Source organism: Pseudorca crassidens, chromosome 4 (genome assembly GCF_039906515.1).
Source record: "Pseudorca crassidens isolate mPseCra1 chromosome 4, mPseCra1.hap1, whole genome shotgun sequence".
In the NCBI taxonomy this organism is placed as follows: domain Eukaryota; kingdom Metazoa; phylum Chordata; class Mammalia; order Artiodactyla; family Delphinidae; genus Pseudorca; species Pseudorca crassidens.
This window is the reverse complement of record NC_090299.1, coordinates 29804463-29824962: the sequence shown is the minus strand read 5'-3', so window position 1 is coordinate 29824962 and position 20500 is coordinate 29804463. Positions and strand designations below refer to the sequence as shown.

At 39.0% G+C, this 20500-nt stretch overlaps 1 protein-coding gene across 4 annotated transcripts in view; it reads right to left on the bottom strand.

Annotated features, from left to right (window-relative positions):
• The window catches only part of ELOVL6 (ELOVL fatty acid elongase 6), a 137033-nt gene that overhangs the window by 6051 nt on the left and 110482 nt on the right, over window positions 1-20500 (bottom strand). For all 4 annotated transcript variants that reach the window (XM_067735318.1, XM_067735317.1, XM_067735319.1 and 1 more), the window contains one exon: window positions 15935-16086. In XM_067735318.1, the coding sequence (XP_067591419.1) occupies window positions 15935-16086 (152 nt within the window). The remainder of the gene's footprint in view (window positions 1-15934; window positions 16087-20500) is intronic.

Here is a 20500-nt window from a genome sequence, read left to right as displayed (position 1 = left end):
ATGGTAAGCACTCAATAAATGTTACTTTCAGAAAGGTGTTTTGCACAAAATCATATTAATTTTTAATTTGGAAGGGACACTAGTAACCGTGTTGTCCATTTCCAACTCAGCCACGCATTTTAGGAAATAAATATCACCTGGAAGAGTCAAATGATATTTATTAATCAAGAGAAACAAATTAGAATTCAAGTGCCCAGCAAAATGTTCTTAGGCCTCTCTGGAGTAGTAAAAAGACACTTTTCTTTCGTCCATGATAAAGGTACTCTTTAAAAACATATCTTTGTAAGCGCCCAATAAAGTGTGAAGCCTTGACATATGGAAGTTAGGAAAGTAAAATTTAAACAAAAGGCTATTCTGGGATGAGAGACAAGATGGCAGAGAGGAAGGACTTGAGCTCACCTCCTCTCACAAAAACACCAAAATCCCAACTAACTAACTGCTGAACAACCATCGACAAAAAAGACTTGAACCTACCAAAAAAGATATTCTTCATCCAAAGACAAAGAAGAAGCCACAATGAGACGGTAGGAGGTGCGCTTTTGCAATATAATTTAATCCCACACCAACTGGGTGGGTGACCCACAGACTGCAAAAGTATATTGCAGAGGTTCTCCCACAGGAGTGAGAGTTCTGAGCCCCACGTCGGGCTCCCCAGCCTGGGGGTCTGGCATCAGGAGAATGAGCCACCAGAGCATTTGGCTTTGAAGGCCAGCAGGGCTTGAGTGCAGGAGCTCCACAGGACTGGGGGAAACAGAGACTCCATTCTTGGAGGGTGCACACAAGGTTTCACCTGCACTGGGACCCAGAGCAATACACTGATTTCATATGAGCTTGAGCCAGACCTACCTGCTGGTCTTGGAGAGTCTCCTGCAGGGACAAGGCTATGGTCACTATGGGGGCAAGGACACTGATGGCAGACACCCCAGAGAACACTCATTGGCATGAGCTCTCCCAGAGGCTGCCATTTTGGCACCAAGACCTGGCCCCACCCATCAGCAGACAGGGTGCCTAAAGTTGTACTGAGCTCACAGCCACCTCTAAACACACACCTTGACATGGTCCTGCCCACAACAGGGACAAGACCCAGCTGTACCCACCAGTGGACATGCACCAGTCCCTCCCACCAGGAAGCCTACACAAGTCCCTGGACCAACCTCACCCACCAGGGAGCAGACACTAGAACTAAGAATTATAATCTTATAGCCTGAGGAATGGAGACCACAAACACAAAATGTTAGACAAAATGAGATGGCAGAGAAATACGTTCCAGATGAAGGAATAAGATAAAACCCAGAAGAACTAAGTGAAACGGAGATAGACAATCTACCCAAAAAAGAATTCAGAGGAATGATAGTAAAGATGATCCAAGATCTTGGAATAACAATGGAGGCACAGACTGAGAGGATACAAAAAAATGTTTAATAAAGAGCTGGAAGCTTTAAAGAACTAACAGAGATGAACAGTACAATAACTGAAAGGAAAAATACACTAGAAGGAATCGCTAGCAGAATAAATGAGGCAGAAGAATAAGTGAGGTGGAAGACAGATTGGTGGAAATCACTGCTGTGGAACAGAATAAAGAAAGAAGAATGAAAAGAAATGAGGACAGTCCACGAGACCTCTGGGACAACATTAAATGCACCAACATTCACATTATAGGGGTCCCAGAAGGAGAAGAGAGAGAGAAAGGGCCTGAGAAATTATTTGAAGAGATTATAGCCTAAAACTTCCCTAATGTAGGAAAGGAAACACTCAAGTCCAGGAAGTGCAGAGAGTCCCACACAGGATAATCCCAAGGAGGAACACGCTGAGACACATACTAATCAAAGTGACAAAAATTAATGACAAAGAAAAAATATTAAAAGCAACAAGGGAAAAGCAACAAATAACATATAAGGGAATCCCCACAAGGTTATCAGCTGATCTTTCAACAGAAACTCTGCAGGCCAGAAGGGAGTGGCATGATATATTTAGTGATGAAAGGGAAAAGAACTACAACCAAGAATACTCTACCCAGCAAGGCTCTCATTCAGATTTGATGGAAAAATCAAAAGCTCTACAGACAAGCAAAAGCTAAGAGAATTCCGCACCACCAAACCAGCTTTACAACAAATGCTAAAGGAACTTCTCTAGGCGGAAAAGAAAAGGCAACAACTAGAAACAGGAAAATTATGAATGGGAAAGCTTGCTGGTAAAGGCAAAAACACAGTAAAGGTAGGAAATCATCCACACACAAATAAGATGTCAAAATGAGCAATCATGAGAAGGAGAGGAGAGTACAAATGCAGGATATTGGAAATGCATTTGTTTTAAGTTGCTGGTCTCCTAATTTCAATCTTGTCTATATATAGACAGCTATATCAAAACCTCATAGTAACTGAAAACCAAAAATCTGCAATGGATAAACACACACAAAAGAAAAAGCAATCCAAATACAACTCTAAAGATAGTCATCAAATCACAAGAGAAGGGAACCAAAAAATGAAGGGAAGAATAAGACCTACAAAAACAAATCCAAAACAACTGACAAGATGGCAATAAGAACATAATATTGATAACTACCTTAAAATGTAAATGGATTAAATGCTCCAACCAAAAGACATAGACTGGCTGACTGGATACAAAAATAAGACCCATATATATGCTGTCTATAAGAGACCCACTTCAGATTTAGGGACACATACAGACTGAAAGTTAGAGGATGGAAAAAGGTATTCCATGCAAATGGAAACAAAAGAAAGTTGGAGTAGCAATACTCATATCAGACAAAATAGACTTTAAAATAAAGACCATTACAAGAGGAAAAGAAGGACACTACATAATGATCAAGGGATTAATCCAAGAAGAAGATATAACAATTGTAAATATATATGCACCCAACACAGGAGCACCTCAATATATAAGGCAAATGCTAACAGCCATAAAAGGAGAAATTGACAGTAACACAGTAATAGTGGGGGACTTTAACACTCCACTTACATCAATGGACAGATCATCCAGAGAAAAATCAATAAGGAAACACAGGCCTTAAATAACACATTAGATCAGATGGACTTGATATTTATAGAGCATTCTATCCAAAAGCAGCAGACTACACATTCTTCTCAAGTGCACATGGAACATTCTTCAGGACATATCACATGCTGGGCCACAAAGCAAGCCTCAGTAAATTTAAGAAAATTGAAATCATATCAAGCATCTTTTCTGACCACAATGCTATGAGATTAGAAATCAATTACAAGGAAAAAAAAACTGTAAGAAACACAAAAATGTGGAGGTTAAACAATATGTTACTAACCAACCAAGGGATCGCTGAAGAAATCAAAGAGGAAATAATAAAACTCCTAGAGACCACTGAAAGCAAAAACGCGATGATCCAAAACCTGTGGGATGCAGCAAAAGCAGTACTAAGAGGAAAGTTTATAGTGATACAGTCTTAACTGAGGAAACAAGAAAAAATCTCAAATAAACAACCTAACCTTACACCTATAGCAATTAGAGAAGGAAGAACAAACAAAACCCAAAGTTAGTAGAAGGAAAGAAATAATAAAGATCAGAGCAGAAATAAATGAAATAGAGATGCAGAAAACAATAGAAAAGATTGATGAAAGTAGAAGCTGACTCTTTGAAAAGATAAACAAAATTGATAAACCTTTTGCCAAACTCATCAAGGAAAAAAAGGGAGAGGGCTCAAACCAATAAAATTAGAAATAAAAAAAGAAGTTACAATTGACAACACAGAAATACATAGGATCATTAGAGGCTATTACAAGCAACTATATGCCAATAAAATGGACAACCTAGAAGAAATGGACAAATTCTTAGAAAGGTACAAACTTCCAAGACTGAACCAGGAGGAAATAGAAAATATGAACAGACCAATCACAAGTAATGAAATTAAAACTGTGATTAAAATCTTCCAGCAAACAAAAGTTCAGGCCCAGATGGCTTTACAGGTGACTTCTATCAAACATTTAGAGAAGAGTTAACACCTATTCTTCTGAAACTATTCCAAAAAATTGCAGAGGAAGGAACACTCCCAAACTTATTCTATGAGGCCACCATCACCCTGATACCAAAAACCAGACAAAGATACCACACACACACACACACACACACACACACACAAATTACAGGTCAATATCAATGATGAACATAGAAAAATCCTCAACAAAATATTAGCAAACCAAATCCAACAATACATTAAAAGGATCATACACAACATGATCAAGTGGGATTTATCCCAGGGATGCAAGGATTTTTCAGTATTTGCAAATCTATCATTGTGATACACCACATTAATAAACTGAAGAATAAAAACCAAATGATCGGGCTTCCCTGGTGGCGCAGTGGTTGAGAGTCCACCTGCTGATGCAGGGGACACTGGTTCATGCCGCGGTCCAGGAGGATCCCACATGCCATGGAGCGGCTGGGCCCGTGAGCCATGGCCGCTGAGCCTGCATGTCCGGAGCCTGTGCTCCGCAACGGAAGAGGCCGCAGCAGTGAGAGGCCCGTGAACCACCAAAAAAAAACCAAAAAAAAAAAACAGATCATCATCTCAATAGAAAAAGCTTTTGACAAAGTTCAACACCCATTTATGATAAACTCTCCAGAATGTGGGCATAGAGGGAATACACCTCAACATAATAAAGGTCATATATAACAAACCCACAGCTAATGTCATACTCAATGGTGAAAAGCTGAAATCATTTCCTCTAAGGGCAGGAACAAGACAAGAATGTTCATTCTCACCACTTTTATTCAACAGAGTTTTGGAAGTCCTAGCCATAGCAACCAGAGGAAAAAAAAATAAAAGGAATACAAATTGGAAAAGAAGAAGTAAAACTGTCACTGTTTGCAGATGACATGATACTATACATAGAAAATCCTGAAGATGCCACCAGAAAACTACTAGAGCTAATCAATAAATTTGGTAAAGTTGCAGGTTACAAAATTAATACACAGAAATTTGTTGCATTTGTATACACTAACAACAAAAGATCAGAAAGAGTAATATAGGAAACAATCCTATTTACCATCATATCAAAAAGAATAAAATACCTAGGAATAAACTTACCTAGGAGGCAAAAGATCTGTACTCCAAAAACTATAAGATGCTGATGAAAGAAATTGAAGATGACACAAACAGATGGAAAGATATACCATGTCCTTGGATTGGAAGAATGAATATTGTTAAAATGACTATACTATTGAATGCAATCTACAGATTCAATGCAATTCCTATTAAATTACCAATGGCATTTTTCATAGACCTAGACAAAAAGTCTTAAAATTTATATGGAGACACAAAAGACCCCAAATAGCCAAAGCAATCCTGACAAAGAAAAACGAAGCTGGAGGAATCAGGCTCCCTGACTTCAGACTATACTACAAGGCTACAGTCATCAAAGCAGTATGGTACTGGCACAAAAAAAATCAATGGAACAGGATAGAAAGCCCAGAAATAAAACCATGCACCTATGGTCAATTAATCTATGACAAACGATGCAAGAATATACAATGGGGAAGAGACAATCTCTTCAGTAAGTGGTGCTGGGAAAACTGGACAGCGACATGTAAAAGAATGACACTAGAACATTCTTTAACACCATACACAAAAATAAACTCAAAATGGATTAAAGACCTAAATATAAGACTGGATACTATAAAACTCTTAGAGGAAAACATAGGCAGAACACTCTTTGACATAAATCACAGCAAAATCTTTTTTTGATCCAGCTCCTAGAGTAATGGAAATAAAAACAAAAGTAAACAAATAGGACCTAATTAAACTTAAAAGCTTTTGCACAGCAAAGGAAACCACAAACAAAATGAGAAGACAACCCACAGAATGGGAGGAAATATTTGCAAATGAAGTGATCGACAGGGATTAATCTCCAAAATATACAAACAGCTCATGCAGCTCAATATCAAAATAACAACCCAATCAAAATATGGGCAGTAGGTCTAAATAGACATTTCTCCAAAGAAGACATACAGATGGCCAAAAAACACATGAAAAAATGCCCAATATCACTATAAGTATTAGAGAAATGCAAGTCAAAACTACAATGAGGTATGATCTCACACTGATCAGAATGGCCATCATCAAAAAGTCTACAAACAATACCCTTTTTTTTTTAGATTCTACATGTAAGCAATATCATATGATATTTGTCTTTCTGTGTCTGACTTACTTCACTCAATATGACAATCTCTAGGTCCATCCATGTTGCTGCAAGTGGCATTATTTTGTACTTTTTTATGGCTGAGTAATCTTCCATTGTATATATGGAACTTATTTACAAAACAGAAGTACATTCACAGATGTAGAAAACAAACTTATGTTACCAGGGGATAAGAGGGTGAAGGGATAAATTGGGAGATTGGGATTGACATATACATACTACTATATATAAAATAAATAACTAATAAGGACCTGCTGTATAGCACAGGGAACTCTACTCAATACTCTGTAATGGGCTATATGGGAAAAGAATCTAAAAAAAAAAAAAAGAGTGGACTATGTATATGTATAACTGATTCACTTTGCTGTACACCTGAAACTAACACTACATTGTAAATCAACTATACTCCAATAAAATTTTTTTAGAAGTCTACAAACAATAAATGCTGGAGAGGGTATGGAGAAAAGGGAACCCTCCTACACTGTTGGTGGGAATGTAAACTGGTAGAGCCACCATGGAGAACAGTGTGGAGGTTCCTTAAAAAATGAAAAATAGAACTACCATATGATCCAGCAATCCCAATCCTGGGCATATATCCAGAAAAAAAATGTAATTTGAAAAGATACATGCACCCCAATGTTTATTGCAGCACTATTACTATTTACTATAGGCAAGACATGGAAGCAAAGTAAATGTCCATTGACAGAGGAATGGATAAAGAAGATGTGGTACATATATACAATGTGTATATACAATGGAATATTAGTCATAAAAAAGAATGAAATAATGCCATTTGCAGCAAGCATGGATGGACCTAGAGATTATCATATTAAGTGAAGTAAGTCAGAGAAAGACAAATATCATATGGTATCACTTATATGTGGAATCTTAAAATGATACAAATGAACTATTTACAAAACAAACAGACTTTGAAAACAAACTTATGGTTACCAAAGGGAAAAGGCAGGGGGAGGGATAAATTAGGAGTTTAGGATTAACAGATACACACTACTATATGTAAAATAAATAATCAACACGAACCTACTGTATAGCACAGGGAACTCGACTCAATACTCTGTAATAACTTATTTGGGAAAAGAACTTGAAAAAGAATGGATATGTATATATTTATAAGTGAATCATTTTGCTGTACACTTGAAACGAACCCAACATTGTAAATCAATTATACACTAATATAAAATAAAAATTAAATTAAAAAAATTAAATAAACAAAAGGCAAAAATAGGACAAGAGAAAAAAAATGACCTTCTACTGTATTTACTGAAGAGGATAATAGGAATATTTTGGTACCAATGAATCAAGTGATAAAAAACTGAGAATGACACACATTTTTATGGAATTAACTTTGAAAAAGCTTTCCAGGATCTATCCAAAATTTTACTAATATTATCCCCCTTGAAGAAGAAAGCCACTGTTTTTTTCAGTCTAATGCTCTCCCATCTGAGCTATTTCGACTATCCAAAAGATCACTGTTTCTAAGGTAGAGAATTCATATTATAGAAGCAAGAATGGTGCTCAGTCAGGTAGATGTTATTAATCTGCCGTGAGTCTCTTAAAAATCTAGGGGTTCTGAAAAATATACTTTAGAACACTTACGTAAAAATGGATAAAGAGCAAGAACAGTAACAAATACACCCGATGCCATTAACGAGTCCAAAAAAGAGAAAGCATCTGCCTGCATAAATCCTGTTTGTGTCCCATGTGAGACAGAAACAGGATTTATGCAGGCAGATGCTTCATTCTCTTTCCTATCTCTGTGGTTTTCAGATATGGGAAAAACCAGTATCCGTCATGACCTTTGGTGAACTCGAACTTGACTTCTTTTTGTATAACAAGGAGATCTAGGTGGTCCCTCTTCTTATTCTGAAATTTAATTAAGCACAAGGGAACTTAGTACTTACCCTTGTCTTATCCCTCATACTTCAAGGATGCCCTAAAACATCTCATACAAAGGAAGGTCAGATAATGCTGGATCTTGGAAAGACTTTTAAGGTTCTGATGGCTGTGGTTGGAATAATACAGGTGCTGCCCTATTCCACTCAGCAGGAGCTATTAGTTTATTTCCCTACTGAACTGTTAAACATTATTTCTTCTTATAGAGCAAAACAAAACTACAATGAGGTATCACTTCACACCAATCAGAATGACTATCATCAGGGAACCCTCCTACACTGTTGGTGCAAATGTAAATTGGTATAGCCATTATGGAGAACAATATGGAGGTTCCTCAAAAAAGTAAAAATAGGGACTTCCCTGGTGGCGCAGTGGATAAGACTCCACGCTCCCAGTGCAGGGGGCCCGGGTTCGATCCCTGGTCAGGGAACTGGATCACACATGCATGCCACAACTAAGAGTTTGCATGCCACAACTAAGGAGCCTGCCTGCCACAACTAAGACCCGGCGCAACCGAATAAATAAATATTTAAAAAAAGAAAAAGTAAAAATAGAGCTACCATATGACCCAGGAATTTCGCTCCTGGGCATACATCCTGAAAAGACAAAATCTCTAATTCAAAAAGATACATGCACCCCAGTGTCGATAGCCCCACTATAAGCAACCCAAGTGTCCATCAACAGATGAAATGGGTAAAGAAGATGTGGTGTATATATGCAATGGCATATTACTCAGCCATAAAAAGGAATGAAATATTGCCATTTGCAACAACATGGATGGACCTAGAGAATACCACACTAAGTGAAGTCAGACAAAGACAACTATTATATGCTATCACTTACACGTGGAATCTAAAATATATACAAATGAATTCATTTACAAAACAAAAACAGACTCACAGACATACAAACTTATGGTCACCAAAGGGGAAAGTGGGGGCAGGGCGAGGGATAAGTTAGGTAAACAATAAAGATTTACTGTATAGCACAGGGAACTATATTCAATATCTTGTAATAACCTATAATGGAAAAAAAATCGGAAAAAAATATAACTGAATCGCTTTGCTGTATACCTGAAACTAACACAAGACTGTAAATCAGCTCTTCTTCAATAAAAAATAAAGTCAGCTGCTACCTAGGGAATATGAAAAAAAACAAACAAAATACCCCAACATTATTATTTGTTTAGAACAGAAAAGGAAAATTTCCAGCTGCTGCATTTCTGAACCTCTTATAAAATGTTCTTTGAAGTCCTCTTCTCTATGAGATGCCTAACATATTAAGCCTGTAAATGTCAGACAGACTAATAACGATCAATGGTGATAGTAACTCTCACTTGTATGCTTAAGGGACACAACTAGTGTTAGGAGACCTGGGGTCTACTTACTTATGTTAAACTGTGCTATTTTTGTGTGCTTGTCAAAGATCCACTACTTCTGTGTAATTACTACTCTGCGCCTCCCCTTCCTTCTATGGACTATAACGTAGACACAGTAGTTCCAGGCTACCTTTGTTCCCAGTGGAAAGAAGGTAGAAGTCCAAGGAATTGTACGTTAAAAACAAATTTATTCATTCGTAATTGAGATTTTTTTATGAGTCTCTAAGTATTAACTACAATAAATATAAATCCTGTACAATATTCAAACATATTGTAATAAAAGTTATTTGCCTTAAAGTAATGAGCATTTTATCCTTTTAAATTCTTTAGATTTAGTTTTAACTCTATCACCACTTTTATGTAAAACTTTATTGTCTAAAGAACGATTTCAGTGTGGGAAGAGTGGTAGGGGACAAAACACAGACCATATTAGAATGGGCTAACATAGAAGCTACAAATCTGGAATTGAACATAGCTTTGTGTTTTTCCTGTCTGAGTCGGGGTGGTGGTCTCAGGCTTGATCTGAGACACACTAGGTGTTTCCATTTAATATGGGGAGGTGGGGGCAAAGGACATGTCATGAGATCTTCAAAATGAAATTAATTTAGATACGCATAAGAATTTTTCTCAGAACAGATATGCAGGATGATAGATGGAGCAAAGAAGATGAGGATCTTCAGGTAATGGCCCTGAGCCTCTCAGGAGTAGCATTCCAATGCCATATCAAGATTACTGTCCCCAAGCAGGCCACCAATCCAGAGAGGGTAGTTTTCCTTGGGTGAGAGGAAGCTGGTGGGGTTCCAGAAAGAGCTCCCCAAGACCTCTCATGGTTCTTTTGATATCGCAGCTGAGATGCTACAGTCACGCAACTCTGGCAGTTATGAATTATTTTTCCTCTGGGGAAAACCACTTAATAACCCATTTAATTTGTCATGAGCCAGTTACACCAAGAGGATGGCACATACAGGCCTGTCAAAAGCTACAGAGTGACCTAGAAATACAAACAAAAGATAGGGACTGTGGATGCAATGTTGGCCAACCAATCTTTCTTGGCCAAAGGTCCTGTTAGCATTATGGAAAGAATTTTGGCCAAGTGTAAGCAGTGGGACTTCTGACTCATGAACGTTTCGGCCGTGTCCCGTATCTTAGCTTCCTCTGGCTCATGTTCTTTGCAAGTCTCTCTAACCTTTGGTTCAGCTATTTTCCATCAAGAGCCAGCCTGCAGGCAGGACCTGGTGATCACATACCTAAGTGTTCCTCCTGAACTATGCCTTCTGCCCATGTGCTATTAAGCGTAGCCCTGTGTGCAGCTCTGGAGAAGTTCATGAGCATTTAGGAGCCACAGGGCATGCATGGCCACCGAGATGGGGAGCCTACTCTGTGTGTGGCTTGTTACAGATGGCTGTGCCCCTCTTTTCTGAGAGTTAGGTGGAGCTCTGCTGAGTCAGAGTTTCAAAAACAATGACAAGCTCAACTGAGCAAGGACCTAGACTCAGAGCAGATGTTTCCAAGTTCTAACAAAACAAAATCTCAGCAGGTTTTAATATAATTCAAACAGTAGTCACTCAAAGATTTTGGCACACAAAGCAGGTTGGTGGCTCTCTTCCCCTTACTTATTCTAGTAAACCGTAGCCCTGGAATTCACTGAAATGAGCTCATTGTTCTCTGCTGAAACAGAAAGCCCTTCTCGCTATTAAGAGTCTAGTGAAGGGGGAATGTTAGTGTTTAACAGGCACAGAGTTTTCCGTTGGGGAAGATAGAAGTGCTGGAGATGGATGGTGGTGATGGTTGCACAACACTGCAAACGTCCTTAATGCTGCAGCCTTGTACACTTAGAAATGGCAAAGCTTATGTATGTTTTGCCACAATAAAAAACTACTTCAGTGAAAACTGCAGGCATGCAGGTTTTTGGGGGGAAATAGAGTTTCAGTATTGAACATTGAAGAACTGTGCTTTTTTCTCACAAGACCTTTTCTTTCTGGTACACATAGGGAGTCCAGAATCTTAAAGAATTGAAAAGAAGAATTGGGGACCTAAAAATAAGAAAAGTTCTAAGTAATCCAAATGCATAAAGCTTTCTTGATTAAATAGTAGTGACAAAGTTTTCTAACAGTGAAAAACAGGGAAGGAATTTAACTTCTCAAACGAACAAAAAACCATCCAAGCACACATGTTCACTACATTAGATGAACTGATTTTTGGATCTGTTTTGATTCAGCAATTTACTTTGGGAAGACTGCTATCAAGTAAGCTCCAGGATATTTGAAAGAGAATAAGTCATATTTTAGAAATGAAAAAGGGGACTCAGACCATGAAAATATCGGATCTGAAATTACATGAAGAATTGGTGTCACACTAGCCTCATTATTTTTGAGCTGTGTCAAGTTTGGGATTTAATTTTTTTTCAGCTCTTACCCCATCGTCAATACTTCAATCCCACGTTTGAAGTGTGAAGGAATGGATTGTTTGATATCCAACCTATAAACTATTGTGGTGAATGAGGCTTCTCCAGGGAAAGCAATGATCAAGCCAGTGGCACAGGGGACTAGAGTACAGCTCCTTTGGGCTCAAGAGGGAACAGAATTGTGTCCAATTACAAGGTCTACATGGGGGCAGGAGGGAGTGGCATGTTCGGGCCTAGATTAGTTAAGACAGGTGATTCACTAACATCCTCAGGACCAACAACACTCCAACAAGACAGAGGATTATAGCACAAGTACCTCTGAGTGATGCACTAACAGTGCTCATCCACGAATCCTAACTTGTCCACCACCTTAAGACGTTGGTGTCCATCGGGCGTGGAAGCTGGGAGGACAGACGGCACAGGGCTACTTACGTCTTTGAAGGAAAATGACCACTATGAATGGGTTGGGTGGCTCTTCAATATGTTATTCCTTCAAAAAGTAGAAGGGACTATTTTATTTGCAAGTCCCTCAAACACAACTGGGTAAAACTCAGAACACAGACAAGCAGTCCTGGCAGGGAAAGGCACTTCTAGAAGCAAAGACTGAAGTAGCTCCTTTGCAATTTGAGGCTTAAAGGCCAGAAGCATAGAGGCACCTTTTCTGATTTTAAAAAAAAGTACTTGTTGAGGGTGGGGAGGTGGAAATTTTAAAGGTGCTCAGGGGTGGTATGTAAGGGGAGTCAACTTTCATGCATTTACTGTATTCATGTATCTGTAGTCAGTTCTTTATCAAAAACACAGGGGGGATTCATAAGGATACTTATTATACAGAATAAAGTATAGGGGTCAAAGGGATATGATATCTCTCAGTTTGAATAATTCTCTAACTTTAATAATGTATGAATTTATTTTAAAGGAAACGTCACAAAAACCCAAGAGAAAAAATACATGCTCACGTTCTCAGACCAACACCAGTTCCAGAAAAAGTGATCTGACTCAGAGACTCTATGACTCTAAATGAAGAAAGAATCACTATGAGAAATGTAGCTGGCGAGACAATCTTTTCTTTTATTCATACATGAAGACACAAAATTAAAATATCCTCATAGAATTTTGAAATTCCTAAAAAAACACATCTGTAGACTTTTAGGCATTGTCTGTAGCTCCAAGTCTGAAAAACACTTCTCTGGCCTAAGACGTTGCAGCTAGTGGTCCTAATTCAAATACTAAAAATAGTTGCCTGGGGGCCTGGTTCATTAAATTCATATTATAAATTTCTTTTTTTGATAAAGTAGCAATTCCATTTCAATGTTTTAAATGCCTGGCCCATGATAGGTGCTTAATATAAACTTATTAAAGGACCCACACACATATGGTCAACTAATCTTTGACAAAGGAGGCAAGAATATACAATGGGAAGGGGTGTGGGGAAGTTGGACAGCCACATGTAAATCAATGAAGTTAGAACACACCCTCTCACCATACACAAAAATAAACTCAAAATGGCTTAAAGACATAAATATAAGACATGACACCATAAAACTTAGGCAAAACATTCTCTGACGTAAATCTTACCAATATTTTCTTACGTCAGTCTCCCAAGGCAATAGAAATAAAAGCAAAAATAAACAAATGGGACCTAATCAAACTTACAAGCTTTTGCACAGCAAAGGAAACCATAAACAGAACGAAAAGACAACCTACAGACTGGGAGAAAATATTTGCAAACGATGTGACCAACAAGGGCTTAATCTCCAAAATATACAAAGAGCCCGTACAACTCAACAACAAAAAAACAACCCAATTGAAAAATGGGCAGAAGATGTATATAGACATTTCTCCAAAGAAGACATACAGATGACCAACAGGCACATGAAAATATGCTCAACACCGCTAACTATTAGAGAAATGCAAATTGAAACTGCAATGAGGTACCACCTCATACCAGTCAGAATGGCCATAATTAAAAAGTCTATAAATAACAAATGCTGGAGAGTATGTGGACAAAAGGGAACCCTCCTACACTGTTGGTGGGAATGTAAATTGGTATAGCCATTATGGAGAACAGTATGGAAGTTCCTTAAAAAACTAAAAATAGAGCTACCATATGATCCAGCAATCCCACTCTTGGGCATATATTCAGACAAAACTATAATTCAAAAAGATACATGCACGCCTATGTTCATAGCAGCACTATTCACAATAGCCAAGACATGGTAACAACCTAAATGTCCATCAACAGATGAACAGATAAAGAAGATGTGGTACATATATACAATGGAATACTACTCAGCCATAAAAAGAACAAAATATTGCCGTTTCCAGCAACATGGATGGAACTAGAGATTATCATACTAAGTGAAGAAAGTCAGAAAGAGAAAGACAAATACCATATGATATCACTTATATGTAGAATCTAAAATATAACACAACTGAACTTATCTACGAAACAGAAACAGACTCACAGATATAGAGAACAGACTTGTGGTTACCAAGGGGAAGGGGTGGGAGGGGGAAGGATGGAGTGCGAGTTTAGGGTTAGCAGATGCAAACTATTATATATAGAATGGATAAAAAATGAGGTCCTATTGTATAGCACAGGGAACTATATTTAAAATCCTGTGATAAACCATAATGGAAAAGAATATATAAAAAAAGAATGTTTAGGTATGTATAACTAAATCACTTTGCTGTATAGCAGAAATTAACACAACATTTTAAATCAACTACTTATTTTTCAATGAAAAATAAATTTAAAAAATTTATTAAAGGAATAAATGAATGAATCCATACTAATGCATTTCACATAAGACTGTTTTCATAGGCTCTGTGTGTGAGCGGTGAAGTTTTTTCCCCCGCTGCTCTTCCTTTGTCTTTGACCTGGGAAGACAGTGGTCAAACCAACAGTTCAAACCAACTGTCAGCACTCTGTAGGCATCAGGTTACAGCCTGCGGCGGAGAGTGGCTATAGGTGGCGGATGCACACATGGGAGACACGTCATATCCATTGTGAACAGACACAGACACAAACTAGGGGCACCTTTCAGAAAGACTTGATAGCTAATACTGCAGTGACTTATAGTGAAATTACAACCTCTAACCCCCTTTTTAGGAGCAACAGGAGACGGAACACAATCTATAAATAAAAATTTTGAATGAAATAAGCCAATTCTTAATTCCAGATAAAACATTAAGAAACCCAGAGGATGGACAGGCGTCCCCTAAGGATATGTACCAGTTTGTGAGATGCTGGCCAGCACTGCTCATGGATGAACTCAGAGCTTATTATCACTGGTGGATCCCTTTCTCTGGCAATAGAGAGATCTTCCTGGGGAACCGTGTCTGTGTCAAACACTTGCTACTTAATTTTTCACTGTTTCTGCTAACTTGTGCCACACTTATATTGACTATTAAAGAGTTAAAGGAAAAAACTTAGGAATCTACATATATAGATATTGGATTAATTTCTAGCCCCAGTATTTTGGATTAATTTCTAGAAGATGAACTACATTTCCCTAAGGCCTATTTCTTTGATGATTAAAATTAAACAACACCAGAAACTAACCCTTACTATTTCATTAATGAGAACATGAGGATACCCAAACAAAAAGCTGAATTTCCTAGTCTGCGTCCAAACTCCAGAGCTGAAATTACACTTCGATGTGGGACTGGGAAATAGCTGTGTGGCTAACTTTTCCCAATATTCTAATATTAGCTCAGCTGTTAATGGCCTCAGAGAAGGGGCTGGGTAGATATTATAAGCCTCTGCAAGTGTGTTTTCAGTAAGGCTTGGATACGTGCATGTTCTATGTAAACTATTCTGCTCTTCATATTCAATGTACAATTATTTAAAAGGAGGGAAGGAGGGGAGAGAAAAAAAACAGTGGAAGTTAGTCAAGAACGCAAATTCATTCATTGTAACTTTCCTGCAACCAGTAAAACAGGACCTTCAAATTATTTCTTTGTTCGTTTTTCCATAAATATTGTGGGTGTGTAGCTACAAAGGGGTGGGGGTTTGGGGGAGGAAATGTAAGGAGAGAAGACACTCACCTAGTTCGGGTGCTTTGCTTAGCACAAATGCATAAGCCCAGAATTTGCTGACAGGTCCATTGTAAAAACCCTGGTCACAAACTGAATGCTTCAGGCCTTTGGTCATCAAAATGTACACCATATAAGCACCAGTTCGAAGAGCACCGAATATACTTCATAATGAAAAGAGAAAAGAAACAACATTCAGGAAAATAATTTCACATCTGACATTAACCATTCTTAGAAGACTGCCATTGGCAGGAAATAGGTAGAGAGGCATCACAGTCATTTGCATTTACCCAGAAGCATTAAAAATGTTTTGTAAACAAAAGTAGGAAAACTCCTCAGTGCTTTCTTCTGAAGGCCATGCCACTTATTCTGCACCAGTGTTCCAAAAAGAGGTCGTGGAAAAGGGGAATGGATGCAGGGCAGGATCTCAAGAACTCTGATAACCTTTGTGTTTCAGCTTGAGAACTATCCCTTGGGATGAGATGGGGTTGGCTGAAAACTCCTGGAATTATCTCAGTTCTGTCCTTTGTCCAATCATTCTCCAAATCGCCTGGCTCTGTTCCCTGAATCTCTCTCTCTAATCCGTCTTTCTCACAGAAGCCAGAGGAAGAAGGCTTAGCTCTGCTCTCAGAACCCCCCCTCCACCCACCAAAGTCCACCCAGGTTCACTCCCCTGAGCTCCCATAACCATTCACTGACACTGCTCCAACACTGTCCTTCAATGCCCTGTATTGTATTTGCCTCTACATAGGCATAGGTGCTCAAAGATTGTTGAAAAAGTGAGATTGTTGAAAAGAAAACTGACATATGGACTTGTTATCAAGGAACGGCTAAGGAAACAGGAGAGCTCTGGAGTGTGTTGAGCTCAATGATGTAACACGAAGTATGAAAGGACTTGGCAACTGGAACAGGCAACGTCCGTCACGTAGTGAACCCTGTACGCATGTGTCCCAGAGTTCACAAGCCACACGCATGACCGAAAGGAGAGCTGGCTGACCATGGGGGGAGATGTGTTTACCCATCCTATTTCTGGCAGCATTCCCTTTTTAGGTTCTAAAAGTCAGTTAGCATAGAAAACAAATTTATGGTTACCAAAGGGGAAAAGGGGGTGGGGGAGGGATAAATTAGGAGTTTGGGATTAGCAGATAGATACACACTGCTGTATATAAAATAAACACCAAGCTCCTACTGTATAGCACAGGGAACTATATTCAGTATCTTATAATAAACGATATTGGAAAAGACTATGAAAAAGAATAATATCTGTGTGTGTATAACTGAATCACTTTGCTGTACCCCAGAAACTAACATTGTAACTCAACTATGCTCCAATTAAAAAGGAAAATTAAATTAAAAACAGTCAGGAGATAAACTAGTGAACAGCTACTGAAATGAGCAGCAGCCTCACCCAATAGGGAAACAGGAGTTTTATTTCTTTTCAGAGGCAATATCATTTATTTAAAATGCCTTAAGTACCACTCCCGACTAAGTCATGCCACTAGGCTACCCCGTCCACAAATGTGCATCCACCAGTGCGAACTAAAGGTCAACTCTGCACAGAACCAAGGTAATGAAGCTGAATTCCTGGCAACTGCCTATGAAGTGGGGATTTGGTGAGTAGCTTCTCTAATGACATACAGCCTACATTAAACAGTTACTCTTTCCAACATATAAAACAATCCTGCATGGGATTATTGGTAGATTTTACATTTGTAGACCCTGTTTAATCCTTCAGTGTCTCCCCGCTGCACGTAGAATGTAACCCCCAGCTCCTTCGTGGGAACTGCAAGGCTCTGAATGGCCTCTCCTTCCCCTCTTTGCACCTTCCTTCCTGCCATTCTCTTCCCACTCACTGTGAGCCAGTCATTCCAGCACTTTCTGATCCTTTCAGTTTTCTGCCTTTTCCTCTCCTTGGGGAGCTTTTTTCCCCCATGTTCACTTGAAGGCTGTTCCTTCTCACTTTCGTATCTCAGAGAAATGTCCCCTCCTGCTGGAATGACCTAAGCCTTTACGGATTTGGGAATGGGGAGGTGGATTTCATTGGTAACGTCAGGTAATGGAGATTTTGCCATCTTACCTGAGTTGATTTTTCATGGTTTGTCTTTACCTCACCAGATGATGGCTAAATTTTCATATGAAAAGTTGCCACCATCACCAAATTAAGATTATTAGCTAACTGGGGACTGACTTGCTGCTGTGGAAGGTATTATAGAAGTATGGATACGGCATGTCCACTTAGCATACAGAGCAGACACTGTTGGCTGCCTATTCAAGGGCCAAGTCCCTTTCTCCTTCTCCGTGTTAAAAGAACCCTGATTTGGTCCAGGTTCTCCCAACTCATGATTCCCCTAAGGAACGTGACCTTATCTTCAACTTAGGAGTAGATCCTAATTACCTAAGCAAGTTTTAGTAATCCCACTTCCCTTACCAGTGATTTGTTAAGATGGGCACTGACCCAATTCTAGCCAATGTGATGTGAGGAGAGGGCTGCTGGGGGCCTTTTAGGGAAAGGTTTCCTTACTCATTACCACGTATTGCTTGGAAGTGCAGCAGCCACCTTGCAACCAGGAGGGAGCTACCTTGAGGACAAAGCTAAGTCAGAGAGGATGGCAAAGTATTCCTTCAAGATGTGACTGAGCTGCTGAGTTAACTCCTCTTTCAGTGACCCCATCACAGGAGTTCTTGTTTTGGGGATAAAACTTCCTCACAGTATACGCTATTTGGAGTTTTGCTTTTTATTATTTACACCCCAAAGCGTCCCAGCAGACACAACACACCAGAGACTTCAGGAGACTTTTGAACACTAGTTAACATTTGGTAGCTATCAAATCTTGGCCAACCCAATATATCTAGTCACAGACACGGCTGGTGAACTACTTACTGTATCAGTTATCTGCCTTTCATAGACCAGTGGGAGATATGGCAGTGACTTTTGTACAAGCCAAAAGCAAAGAAACACACAAAGGACACACTTTCACTATGTATCGGTCTCTGCTCCTTAGCCCCAGACCTATGACTTTTCTGAACCATCAGTACATTGTAGGGATCCTGTCTCTTCCCACTGAGTCAAGCCCACCACTCCCAGGAAGCTGAGCCCGTCCTCTACTATATTTTGCTGCTAGACTGTGTGCTTCACACATGATCAGAGTAGATCCAAGGAAAGTAACTTTGGAATAATTACCACCTTTTTATCTTCCTGAGTCTCAAAACTCATTGTAGTTTAACTATACCTAATTTCTTCAGTACCGGCACAGTTATTAATCCTTTCATTTGTTAAATATTTACTGGCAATGTTCTAGATGCTGGGGTGACAAGAATCGATACACTGACCCTGGCTGCTGCGGTTGCTGCTGGAAGACTTCCGAGGAGGTGGTATTGGACTTAGGCATAAATACGTCTCCCAACTTTGAGGGTTAGGGCACGAGGAGGTCATTTCAGAGCACTGCAGAATTGAAAGTTTAGGTATCATGGTGACCCACAACATTGCTGGCAACAAGAGCATAGCACATATTATTGTCCCATATCTGGACATAAGCCTCACTCCCTAAGCTCTGAACAATAAGGCTGACTCAAAACAGAGGACAGTGCATTTTTCAGGGAAACCCTCAGTGCCAGCCATTGGGCCTATGTGTCTGAGGGCAAAGGCGCTTTGTTGTGATGTGACAATGCTACTGCTGGGGAGCCGTCGGGGAGCTGCTTGGCCAGTGGGATGATTGTTATTTGTGGGAAGCCAGTAGCTCTGCCTCTGGCACATCTCAGCCACTGTACGCTTTGGAACCATACAGCTTTTTGTTATAACTGGGCACAGGGTCCTTAGACTGTGATACTTAAAGGGAGCAAACATTTTTTCCTCCCTAAGTTACATCATCTTGATGTGATGCAAGAGACAAGTATGCAGCTATGTCCTGCTCTGCCCCGTCCTTACCCATACTTCTGGCGGATGTTACTAATCGATCCGGACACTCTCTGGCCATGCCTGGACATTGCATCAACATTCCCAACCACTATAAGCCACTACCAATAGATTAGGGCTGCCAATGTCAATCACAGTGCTCTCATTTGCTAGTTTAATGACTGGAAAAATTACTTAACCTAAGTCTTTATTCATCTGAAATAATAATCATACCTAACTTGTAAATTAGTTCTATGAATTTTGTAGAACCATATATGTAAGGTATTTAGTTAGCATAGAGCCTCTAATATATAGGTGCTGAATAAAACAGTTTTTATTGTACAATTATGATTTTATTACTATTTATGGTTGTTATTATTGCTGCTTTACTTGGTCTGTCCTTCAATGTTGAAAATCACTTTTAACTCTCATCTCACTTTATCGGGTAAGAGCAGTTAAGTCTAATTATCCCTAATCGAAAGTCAAGGAAACTGATATACGGAGAATTTGATTTGCACTAATGATTATTCCTGTTATTAAGTGGTTTATTGTTAAGTGTTTATTAAGTGTTTTATGTCATGAGCCAACTTTTCACAAAATAAGTGATAGCAAGTTCGCAGTAGAATGTGAAATGAGCATTTCCTATAGAACATGTTGAGGGAGAGACTGTTGATATAGAAAAGCAT